This window comes from Wasmannia auropunctata, unplaced genomic scaffold (genome assembly GCF_000956235.1).
Source record: "Wasmannia auropunctata unplaced genomic scaffold, wasmannia.A_1.0 LD336004.1, whole genome shotgun sequence".
Lineage (NCBI taxonomy): Eukaryota > Metazoa > Arthropoda > Insecta > Hymenoptera > Formicidae > Wasmannia > Wasmannia auropunctata.
The window spans coordinates 412,732-425,409 of record NW_012026886.1 but is presented as its reverse complement, the minus strand read 5'-3'; the positions used below and the strand labels follow the sequence as shown (position 1 = coordinate 425,409).

Here is a 12,678-nt window from a genome sequence, read left to right as displayed (position 1 = left end):
CTTCCGATCGGGGGGAGGGAGGGGTGATTCGATCTCTGGTTGTGGCAAACGATCGATGACACCTTCCTATATTTGAAAACCGTTCCAGTTAATCCTCGGCCTCGGTTTACCCATGGAAGTTGACGTCAGCATGATTATCGGCTACGTGATGAAATTTAATTACGTCCTGCCCTATAACGCCTCGTACTTGACGGATCCATACGTCCGCTATGACAGATCGATCAACCGCCATGTCGAGCTTCCCGATGGAAATGACGCCTCTCCGCCAAATGCGAAAGGTATCATGTTCTTTGCTCTTGTGCGCGGCGTGCGCGCTCGATTAATTGAAGCCGCGCATTACGTCCCGTTTTGGAGGGGGGGGGGGTCTTTACGTTCGATTTCGCGCCGGGGAATAAAATATAATCTCGGATCATTATTCAAATGGTTAATTCGTAGCATTTAGTCCGCATTAATTCCGCTTGTGATAATATGAATTAATTGAGGCTATTGTGCTGATAGCTTTTCCATTTAGAGGGTCCTCGCGCTTGCACACGTTCTCACGTACGCATATAGTAAAACGATATTTCAAATCATTGTCCAAATTATTGGACTCGTATAGCGTTAAACTGAATGTCCGTTCTAGAAAATTTTTCTGTTACGGACTGTCAATTCATTTATGTCGTAATTTTAATTCTCGCATTGAAGATTTAATTTATTAAGATTATTAATATTTTAAACGTGTATATACATATACAAACAGTATTAATATATATTTTGAAACTATTGATATTCGGTTTAAAGGTCATACAGTATATTTTTCCACACCTGAGAATCGGAAGGAAATAAATCCAAAATCAACGTTCGCGCCACAAGTAACTCGTAATCGGAGGGAAGCTGTCGATCTGACGCGAATAATGTATAGCGGCGCATATCTAATTGATCTGGACAAAACAAAGTTTATCTCGAGGGCCACGTTAACGACTTCAGACCTTCGCAGGCAAAAGCCTTCCGGCAGAGAGCTTTAGTCCTTCCGCTTCTCAGGTGTACCGTTGGACGCGTTCGAAAGGGAAAACGGTCAGACGGCGGAAGAAAAAACGGTGAGATATTATGTAAGAGGTGATAGCGTCGACGAGATGCATCGAGAGGGTCTCGAGACGGAAAGTGGCCGTCCCTCGAAATCTGACGAGCGTACTCGGGGCTTCGAGGAGCGAAGAACGAGGCTTAATGCCGGGATAAGGCGAGGATCCTTTCCCTTTACATGTTAATAAGCCTACTTTTGTTGCGTGGCCTCGTGCGCCTATCTCCTCGGCACAATGGACGTTAATCCTGCTCCTTTATCGAAGGACTCTCTTTCTCTCTCTCTCATATTCGCTTTGATCTCGTTAATCCGACCTAACGTAGCCGGGATCCTTTCCTTATTTTTTTGTTTCTTTCGTCGTACCTCTTCTTACCTCTGTATCGGGACTCATAATGACTTGTGGCGTTTGATCTTCAGATACTTGACGGTCTTTGAGGATATTTTCCGAGATATTAACCGGTACTGATGCCAGCAAGAAAATATAATAATGATTAAAAAGAAACGTAATATTACTTTCGACTGTAAGCTTAAAGAGCTTTAATCTTCGAGAAAGATTATAAAATAAAGGGAATAATTATTTTTAAATTATTTCTGATCGCACATAAATTTGTTAATTAATTTTAAAAACGATTTACTTGATGGTTATAAAAATAACATCGTTATATAGCTAATAATCTGATAGGTAATAAACATGAAGTCTGAAGTAAAAGTTTAAAGATCGAATATTCATCAATGTTTTGTAAAATTTGTAAAGAGGAGTATATACATTTTACTTTTCTCTTTGATAATTTTACACCGTTAAATCTACAGTGTCAAATTTAATCCAATTTGACGTTTTCGCCACTGCTCGTATTTAATGTATCATTATTTTTAACTAAAACAATGGAATTAAACAGTTTCAAATAATTCAAATTTAACCTTAAATTGGCGAGTCAATACAGTGTCAAATTTAACTCAAATTGGGTTAAATTTGACACTGTAAATTTAACAGCGTAATATTATACATTAATTTGTATTATTTTTCTCAGCGTACATTTAATTTGTGTTTATACAATTATTTTTTTTTCGGCGTGAAGCTTTGATATCCAGATGGGAGTGCTACGAAATCCTCGAGTCGGCCCTCGAATCCACGCGTACGGGGAAGGCCTGCCTTTTGAAGACCATTTGCGAAGTCGCGGCGGTGCCTTTTAGACGGAGTCACACCCTGACTGCGCAGCTCGCCCATATTTTCCTCACGTAAGCGTTAATCCGGCGAGTAGTCTCTTGGAGTAATCTTTAGCTGAGCCCGGAATAGCTTCGCGATTAAGGAACTGCTACATTTGCCGTATACCATTGTCGCGGCTTAGGAATATGTGAATAATTCGCGTTACATGCACGGTCGTATTACGCGGCATATCTAGGCTCGGGGCTGCATATACGAGCACCTTAGAATACAATTCAAAATGAATGAGACGATTTTACGTGCTAAATGATATTTGTATTATAACGATCGCAAAACGATATTTTATTTTATCGAACGACAGACGCACAAACAGTAAGCGCATCTTGCCATATTAATTGTTTTACGTATATTTTATTTCGCGTGAAAAATAAAAGTAGTGCGTTTTAAAGATGTAAATCATTTTTATAATGCTAGTATATTTCAGGCCTTCCACCACATCTGAACCATTCAGACATGCCTTCGATCAAGAATATCGTGCCGCTGAAATTGCAGGTCGACAAGACTCCAGCAGCTGTGACAATTTATTTCCGGAGTGCGCGGAAAGCCTCTTAGATTATTTTACCGAGATATTGTTGGAATAACTATGTAATTCTTATTCTTAAGAAATACCTATTTTTTTAACGTTATACGTCTTTGTGTGTTTAATCAAATTTCTATTTATACAGGATTAGTATGGATGTCGTGTTTTTATCGCGGTAGCAGAATCAGCTGAGTTTTCCTTCGATTCGTATTGCAATTGTACAAGAAAACATTATATTTATGGCATTTTCTTTTAAAACAAAATACATTTTTGGCGTTTACGATATTAAATAATAATTAAAACTATAAAGCCGTATGTAATATTATCGCTGTATACATTTGATGATACATAGGGAAATGAGATCGCCGAGGAGATTTCGAGACGCAAACGAAGCATCCTTTTTAATAACAGCGTCATGATTAGTGACCAGTCTTCTTGGCCGCTATAAATTTTCGAGCGGACCATTTTCTCTTCGCATGCACCTGTTGTCGAACGGGAGTATTGGCAATAACATCCGATAACTGCGTCACGTTCAGTCGCAAGCAGCGCGTCCTTCATACCTCTTGGTGTTCCATGTGCTTCCTCTCGCCATCCTCCGCTCCCTTCCCCCACTCCGACCGTTTACTTCCGTTCCGCCCATTGTCCTGTTCCTTAATATCAGATCGGACACGACTGTGCGACGGAGTTCGTGATTTACGAGCTTAAAAATAAAATCTTGCATGTCACGACGTATATAACATCGTGTGCACTGGATGTCCTAAGCTAAAACTTTCCCCAGGAATAATAGCGATAGATCTTTCTCGTATAACACGATTAAAGTAAATTATTTTTAAATATAATTAAAAACTAGACTAAAAATCGATATATTCTTGTTCCCGATAATTTAATAATAACGTTTCAATCCCGTTTGTGGACTTTTATAGCAATCATACTTGAAGCGCCGACTTTCGAAAAACTCGAGGTCAGTAGACGTTACGTGATCTCGAGTCGGTGAAAAGGCACAGACTTTCGCGGAGAAGGAAAACGAGATCGAAAATCTTACGATATATCACATTATCTCAGATGGATAAACGGTGAAAAATAGGATCGGTCGAGTCGAGCAGCGAAAAAAGATAATAAGCGTCGTCGGCATCTTCGTGAGACCTTCGACGAGAGTTCAAGGTCGTGGGTATCCTGGAGGCGGCGATGTAGAAGGCACCGGACCCTACAGAATTGACGACGGGAAAAGCTTTGCCGCGCCGTTTCACAGTCACCGCGAATCAATCTATACTATCATTTCCGTTACGCAGTAGGTATATATATATTTTTTTTATGAAGTGGGTCTCAATACAACCTATCGTCCGGTACCTGAATTTATGGCACACGACGATACCTTTTTACAGAAAACTTTTTACACCAATTGCCCCAGTTTGCAAAAAGCTCTTTATTCTCGATTGCCGTTAAATTAAAAACTTTTGACACTTCAATATTTTTTTTTTTTTTTTGTAAAGAGGAAAAGAGTTTTCGAAGGGAGATTAGGGTCGATTGACAAAAATTCTATTGAGAGGAATTGCGCCCCCAATTTCTCATGTTTTCATTAGAATTGTGAATCGTTAACGGTGCCAGTTTAGTCTGTGGTCAACTAGAATCGCTCGATTCTGTCGAGCGGACAGGGCAGTTGGCTTAGATCGTACGTACCGCTGTGGATTCCGTCGCGGAATTGAATTACAACTCCAAGATGACGTAATAAAACTCACCCTCTTCGCGTATATATCCTTGTTCGCCCGTCGTCAGGGCGAACGTAAGACGAAACGAGTCAACTCTCTCTCCCCTCTCCCCTGCCCCTTCCGAGGTACCTTCTCTGGGGATTATCCAAAAAGAAATCGATCAGCGAGCAAGCAAATTTCCAAATCGCAACCGGAAAGACGGGCTTAACACGTTGCAGCAGCTGAAATATTTGAACATAAATTATAGTCGTTGACAATAAAAGTGTATTACTACTAAATCTGTAGTCAATAATCATCAAGTCTGAAGGGTCTTACCTATATTATTTTCTGACAGTTGTTAACGGGCTGCATGTAATTATGTAAAGCAACGCTTTACGAGATGAAACGTTAAGAGAATTAAAGCGAAAGTTTTCGTTTCGCTTTTCGGAGTTTCCGGGCACTTTCATCATTCATTTCGAGCCACTTCTAAGGCATTCGACGAACGGCGGACTATATATATATATATTTTTTTTTTCAATTTTCGCTTTGAGCGGCACAACCACCGTGGAAAATGGATCCTCCGATACCGCCATTGTCGACCGGCGTGATAAACTGACCCCGCATACGTCTTCTTTTGTTTCAGAAATACCCCGCGTGCTCTGCAGTGTGTGCGTTACGTTAACCATTTATTTTTAGCTCACCGCCGATTTTGCGCATTGTATCCCCCGCGCAATTCGACCGCGCACTCTCCCGTTATATAAAGAGAAATGATCGAGGCCGCGGAAATGTTGCCTGCCACGCTGTCGAAGATACACTTGGCACGATCGCCGCTCTTTAACCGGCGCCACCCGCGTAACACACGCGTTCAATGTCCATTTCTATACCAAGAGTAAATTAACTTTAATTCAGGTTTAACTTGCTTTGTATCTCTTTCTAGTTTTAAGAATTAGAAAAAGATAAAAAGTAAATTAAACCGAGATTGAAGCTAATCTACATTGGTATAGAAATGATAAAAATAATTCTGCAACGCGTTACTCTTCTTATTTTTTTTTTCTTTAATTTGCGTAACACTCGTCAGGATAACATTCGCAACGATATGCGGACGTGAAGATAGGAAAGCCAAACTTCCGTTTCGCGTGTACCCATATAGCATTTTATCCTCGCCCGCGAAAGTCATGAAAAGTTTTCACCAAGGAATAAATCTCTTTTTCTTTTTTTTTTTAATTTGCTTGCCCCGCGTTCTCGAGTTGCATCTCCGTTTCCTTCGCAGCGAGGTTTCGCGGACGACGAACGGACGGGTTGCCTTACCCGGCGTGTGGACGGATCCGCATACGTTTTGCATTCAGGTCGGGTATAGGTATCCGCACACGCGGCGATTCCGTGTTACGTAACGAGGGTGAGTTTTACGAGAGATCGTATACGGCGATCGCCGTAATTCAATTTAGCGACGGTATCATGAACTCGTGCCTGACTTACAGGGATATTCCGAGGATGTTGCGAGAGAGATTACGGGCGGGCGATACGAGCGCGCGGCGCTCGAGAGATCTTCTGCCGCGCGCGCGGTGAAACTTTCGCCTTTCTTGTTACCGCGCTGGCCATTTCTCTTCGCGCGCGACCGACCGTTCCGCCCTCGCACAAATTTTCGCTAAGATTTTATTACGTTACTGGATCATCCGTTCAAAGGCCCGCGAGGTGAGGGTGTCCCGCCGCCCCGGGCCGCCGCCGTCGATCATGACACGTCCAAAGTTAGGAAAACGCGAACGATTCTTTGTGACTATTACGTACGGCCGCGGAAGCGGGGGAGGGGGGGGGGAAGAAAAAGTATCTCTGCACCTGCGAGAGAAGCGATCTAAATTCACGAAATTGTTGGTTCTGACCTACAATGTACGTGTGCACTATACTCGATATAATCGGAGAAACATTTATTCCTGCACGGAAAGAACGATTTTGTTGAAAGATCTAAAAATTTTGCTAAAAACAAATCTGAAAATAATTTTTTTATTAAATCATCAAAATAATTTGTTGCAATGTTAAAACTGATAAGCATTCACGGAAAGAACAATTTTGCTGAATCCAGATCTGAAAATAATTTTTGTTCAATAATCAAAATAATTTTGTGCAAAAGTCAAAATGATTGCTAGAATATCAAAACGTTTTATAGCAATACTTATCAGTTTTAATATTCCAACAAATTATTTTGATGATTTAACAAAAAATTACTTTTAGATCTGTTTTTAGCAAAATTTTTAGATCTTTCAACAAAATCGTTCTTTGCGTGTTGCTATAAAAAACGTTTTGATATTTTAGCAATCATTTTGACTTTCGCACAAAATTATTTTAATTATTGAACAAAGATTATTTTCAGATCTGGATTCAGCAAAAGTGTTCTTTCCGTATGTTTTTACCATTTCAGCCTCGTCGAAGTCGATTAATACGAAGTATAACGAGAGGTATACGTATAATACAAACAAGTCCCTTTCCGCTCTTTCTCTCGGAGATACGCTGGCTATACCGACCGAGAGGAGGAGTTTACCTTTGACCTTTTTATTCCATTGCAGCGCAACCCTTGGAAGCCGTTTCTGAAAGAGGCCAACGTTGTTGCTAATATTCCGCAAGATACAGTCTTCGCGCTGCGGTTCGTACCTACTGAAGACACCATACGGAAAGCTAAAGCCGGGTCTTAAAGAGAAAGATATTGCTACGTTGTCCTTTTCGTTTGACTTTTCCCGGTTCTCTCTTTCTCTCTTCCTTTCTTCTTCTATCTTTTTTTTTTATCATAATGCGACTTCGATTTGGGCTCAAGCCGGAGGCTATACGGTTTTGCCGCTTTTATCGAAGGGAAACTTTCTTCCGTGCGCGCGCTATCAGTCGAAGTGCCGATCTGTTCGTTCTTAGCGCGACATTAAGGTGATATTATAATGCGCAGATATGGAGCACGAACGCAATTCCTCTCCTTCGCGGTTCTCCGAGATATCGATTTTTCTTCTCGCTGATGTTACACGTGGATTTTCAGGGGAGGAGGAATCAGGGAGAGAGAGAGAATTTTTCGAGTTACCGCATTACCGCGTAATCTCTTCTTTAGCGTTATCACGTTTTTCAAGTGCGAATCAGGGGAGAAATTAATTAAATTAAAACGCGAGCTCAAATGAGTGGCGTTAATAACTTTCAACCTACGCGACGCAAATGATTAAAGCCGCTCCGCACCGCGTGATGGCGAGCGCATCATCCATTCGCTCTTTCGCGTATTACGACGTACATTTAACGTCGCGCGACACGCTTGTACGGGGAGGTGCGAAGAGGAATTCCGTCGCGTGACGTAACTTTTAGCGCGACGCGGGTCGGCAAACTTAACTTATTAACGGGGACGCGTTACACGTTAATTTCGCGCGATTCCCCGACGTTGTTTAATCGCCGCCGTCGTGCCGATTTCAAATATTTGTCCGAGCCGAGCGGAGCGCGTCCGGAGATGCGAGACGCGCGTTACACGAGACGAGTCGTTACACGCACGGCGCGTCGCGCCGCTCCGTGTCGGTGGGAATTACCCTTCCTCTCTCGTGCGGATCGGCGTAAACGACGTTATATACGAAACGGTCTCGAAACCACGAAACCTCGTCGCTGGCAATTCGCCGGCAACTCCCGGGGAAACCGGGAGCAAACATTTGCGCTGGGGGTTGTTTAACGGTCCCCGCGACACACACGACGACGAAAACGACGCCCGCCGCCAAAACCCAATCCCGGGTCCTCGCCCGCCTTCGCCGGAGTTCGACGTCGCTTAATCGGACGTCGGGGAATCCCCGGCGTGTCACGTCCCGGTGAACGGTGTACACTCTCCAGAAAATGATCGGATCGGTTGTTCTTGCTCTCCTCCTGCTCTGCCAGTCGATCAACAGCGGGATGTGCCTGCGGGCGAACGGCACCCGCGACGAAATCTCTGAGGCGGCGCAGCAGCGGCACAGGCTGACAAGGAGCCTCACGTTTCCCAATCCGTCTATGCTTTTGGTATGTAATTGCGGTTGATCGAAATTGCATCGCGCTGAACTCTCGACATTGCTAATTGTCGATCGCTCGAATGAGAACGTCATACGTAACTTTATTCATGCACCGGGCTTTATTATTAAAACGAGAAATATATAAAATAATGTTACATAATATTTATATAATATAGGGGAGAGTTGCCAAATGCGTACCGGTCTCATAAAGCGTACCTCTTCAATATTTTATATAGTTCCACTTAATGGAAGCAACATTTAGTAACAAAAATATGAAGTAAATAAGAAATGTGTAAGATAGACAAAAAATGAACAGGTTACATCTTGTTTTGTGCATGCTATCAACATTTTAAAAAATCAGATACAATGTGATGTAAATTTTTGATCAATTTATATAGCTGATACTAATGTAACCACGCAATTTTTAATTGAATCGTTATTTTTTCCTAAAAGAAAGTTTATGATAGCATATTTTACATTTATTGTATATACATATTTACAAATATTATAAAAATTATATCAATATTTTTATCATCTCTGTCAAGTTTTCTAAATTGTATCTAACCAGCATAAAAGAGTTCTTATATCATATCGGTACAATTTAGGAACACTAATGTATCTTTATCTTTAGATCACATGACATAATCAACATTATTTATTTTAACACGATCGAAGTTGTTCTGTAGCAAGTCTGCAGTAGAAGAAAAAACCATCATCGAGTTGCGTAAGCAAAGCAGCTATATTGTTTGATAAATTAAAATTAAAGTAGAATATTAATTCATGATCCTTTTATCAATCTTGTGTTTGTAATTATTTTCATTCATAAATTCAATAGTTTAGAAGATGGTACTATTAATAAAACTCACAGGTACGATTTAGGCGACCGGTTTGCTGAATAGTGCTTTTGACAGCATATTGCAAACTTAGAACAAATTAATTTGCTATTAGTGAAAGATTTAACGAAAGATGTAATATTAGATGCCTTGAACATCAAGCTACAATTTCCAACGTCCATTTGCATTCTAAATAGTACCAAATGTGAAATATAACCAAAAATATCTTAAGTGGCACGTTTTCGGCAACTCTCCCCTATAATATTTACATGATATATTTATATAATGTTAACATTTTAATGTTAAAATTAATAAATTATATTTTATAGCGAATCGTTGCGGCAGATCGCAGTATTCCGCCACTCGGATAATTAAAACTACCGTGCGTGTGTCCGAAAATGAATGTACACGACCGTTTTTGCGCACGCCATCCTTCGTCGCGTCCGTTCCAATTTTCCGGACAGCGTGTTTTCCGCAAAACACCATCACGACGGTCCTCGGCACTCCCCGGCCTTTTTGAACGGACGTGCGCGAAGAAAATCGACCTGCATCGCGTGACGGGGTGTATTTTTCGGGCGTTTTTTTTTATGTAGAGGGGCGGGAGAGCGACACGGGTAATTATTCGTCTCGCGCGCGTTGACATCGCGCGAGAATTATTAGACGGCCGTGCCGATACTCCGGGCGTGTAATATGACGCGCGCGCCGATCTTTCGTGCGGTCCATTCAATTTCCATGACAGCTGACGCCCGCCCCCCCCCCTCTCTCCCTCTCCGCCTGAGAAGCGAAACGGGGACATGGGACTCGCATATGTACAGGATGTTGCAACGGCCCTCGCGCGTAACACACATGCCGACGCGCGTATGAATTTCGATAAAACCGCGAGAATTTCCAGCGGATAAGTGGATCTCTCCTCTCATATCTCGGCGCGACGGCGCGTCTGGAGAGGACAGTTTAACGAGATTCAGCAACGGATTTCGTACGTATACCGCCGCCGGTTCTGTGTGGGAGCGACGTTTTATCTTCTTTTTTTTTTTTTTTACACACACGTCGTGTCGCCGAGGTCGGCGGCGAGCGAAATCGATACATTCCACGAGCCAGTGATAGACTACCCTCCCCCCGGTTGGTCCCGACGGTGCACGAGGGGGTGCGGGGTCGTTGTTCATTACTCGCACTAATTGAAGGCAACGGTCGGAGCGGCGACTTAAGTCGGGGAAAATAGAATTCGGGGAATATTGCGCTCCAAGTCGCAATGCGGCGAGCGAGCGAGTGTATATATTCGTGCGCGTGCACGATCACCGAAAACGTGTGCGCGCGAAAACGCTTGTGCCAGGATTTTTGCTCGCCAGGATTAACAAGTTTTTACCGAAGCTCTCTCTCGCTCTCTCTCTCTCTCTCTGAGAGAGAGAGAGAGAGAGAGCACATTTATTTAACAAATATATACGAGAAGAAAGCGTCTTGTTTAATCCACGAACGAACTTTTTACCTTGATTTTTTGCAAGCAGTAATTAAGTCTCTTCAAGATTTTGCATTAATTTTACATTAATCCCACGATAAAATAAGCACGCTACAAATTAGAATCTCGTATATTAGGATCCTCACAAAGCTTAAAGAAATATTTACAAATAATTTTTGTACTGTAATGTATAATATTATAAATCGATAATTTTAAACAAATAATTTGTGTACTAATGTATAATATTATAAATCTGTTATTTTGTTTGGGGTAGAATAAAGAGCCTCGCTTCTGTCAGAGCTTTAGTAGAGCCACAAGTTTGCATCTGTTATCGGCGGAGAAAAAGAAGGCGCGATAATTCTCAGAGCTTGAAATATTTCGAACGCAAAGGGACGGCCTTCGTCGGTCGAGAGACACCCGCGCCGGAATTACGCTCGTACGATACGCTCGCAATCAATTATTCGCGCATAATGTCGGGCCCGGGCGGGCATTGTTTGTCTCCACGAGAGAGAGAGAGAGAGAGAGAGAGAGAGGGAAAAAGAGTGAGAGGGAAGGAGAGAGAGGGCAAAAGAATTATCGCGTGTCGGCTCCTTTTTTCCTCGTCGTGGACATTTTCCACCTCCTTCCACCTTCCCACCCTTCTGAGCGAGGTATCTGTAGCATCCAGATACTCGAGCGGCAGAACGATTCTACGCGGAAATTTGCGGTTTTATCGGAAATTCATACGAGGGACGGTCCGCGCGAGCCCGGGCGCGGAAATTGGACGAACTTCGTACGTTCCACGGAATTCGGAATCCACGACGTGCAGCGCGCCGCGCCGCGCCGGTCATCGCGATTCATCCACGTCGCGTGTATACAACGCGGCACATCACCGTACATCGCCGCCGCGCCCGGCGAGAATAATTAAACGCGCGCGGACGCGCGACAGCCGTATCATTTTCTCGCTGCGGCGCGGCGCGGCGCGGCGGCGGGGCCGACAATAATCAGCATGTACGTTGAACGCGACCGTTGATCGTCACTGCCTGACGGAATTATATTTGAAACGAAAACTTTTAACCGGAGCAACAGATAAACTTAATTAAATCGAAAGCTATCCCTTTGGATACGTCTGTGATAAAAGAACATATACCTATACAGCTGTGATAAAAGAAACAAAATTACAGAAACAGAGCCATTTGAAATCCTCTTTATTGTTAGATGGATTCCATTTGGACGATAACGCGCGCGGTTATAACAGCGTGGAGTATCGCGATGCGAGGATAAGCGGTGTGGAAATGATTTCTCGCGTTCTGGTGAGGGGGGGAGGGGGGGAGAGAATATATCGTTAAACTCGCCGCTTGTGAATGCCGTTTTCCTGCCTTTCGCAGCTGATCTTCGGTCTGGGCACTCCGTTGCAGCTGGATCGCGAGAGCGTAATCGTGGGCGTGTTTGCGAAAATGCAGTACAACTTGCCGAGTAACGCCACGGATTTTACGGAGCCGGGGGTGTATTACGCGAGAGCCGGCAGCAGGAGCAGGTGGAGCTTCTACAGGATGTTCGAGAAGGTGGCGGCCGTGTACGGCTTCGGCGGCAAGGAGTGTTTGCTCAGGGCCATTTGCGAAGTCGCTTACGTCCCGTTCGACGTCCGTCACGGCTTGCTGGGACAATTGGTACAGACCTTCCTCAGGTAAATGAACCACGCCCCATTTTCGGGAAAATCGACGCGCTTGAATCTTTGATGCGCGAGGCGCAAATCTTTCTTCAGACATACAGTCGCTGCCAATAGTTTTCGGCCAACATATATAACGATCAGATATTTTTATCACGGAAAGAACGATTTTGTTGAAAGGTATAAAAATTTTGCTGAATACAGATCTGAAAATAATTTTTGTTCAATAATCAAAATAATTTGTTGGAAAGTTAAAAATAATAGGCATTGC

At 43.0% G+C, this 12,678-nt stretch overlaps 1 protein-coding gene and 2 long non-coding RNA genes across 4 annotated transcripts; 2 read left to right on the top strand and 1 right to left on the bottom strand.

Annotated features, from left to right (window-relative positions):
- The first annotated feature begins 1,763 nt into the window (after positions 1–1,763).
- On the top strand, positions 1,764–3,089 carry LOC105453106. Of its 2 annotated transcripts, none has more exons than XR_974821.1 (4): positions 1,764–1,815; positions 2,134–2,293; positions 2,704–2,864; positions 2,945–3,089. It is a non-coding gene; the product is annotated as an uncharacterized LOC105453106 (long non-coding RNA). The 2 variants fall into 2 exon arrangements; XR_974822.1 differs by lacking the exon at positions 1,764–1,815 and adding an exon at positions 1,824–1,915.
- Positions 3,088–5,013, bottom strand: LOC105453107. Its single transcript, XR_974823.1, has 3 exons — positions 4,821–5,013; positions 4,536–4,726; positions 3,088–3,499 (listed from the first exon to the last, which is right to left on the bottom strand). It is a non-coding gene; the product is annotated as an uncharacterized LOC105453107 (long non-coding RNA).
- Positions 5,014–8,321: 3,308 nt separating this feature from the next.
- Positions 8,322–12,429, top strand: LOC105453105. The gene is made up of 2 exons (XM_011694811.1): positions 8,322–8,483; positions 12,127–12,429. The coding sequence occupies exons 1-2, from the start codon at positions 8,322–8,324 to the stop codon at positions 12,427–12,429; spliced, it is 465 nt and encodes a 154-aa protein (XP_011693113.1).
- Positions 12,430–12,678: the final 249 nt, after the last annotated feature.

Bases quoted from the DNA above. Each gene is read 5' to 3' on its own strand.
- LOC105453105 (XM_011694811.1), top strand. From the start codon at position 8,322: ATGATCGGATCGGTTGTTCTTGCTCTCCTCCTGCTCTGCCAGTCGATC. The intron at 8,484-12,126 runs GTATGTAATTGC...TGCCTTTCGCAG, and splicing joins CCAATCCGTCTATGCTTTTG to CTGATCTTCGGTCTGGGCAC.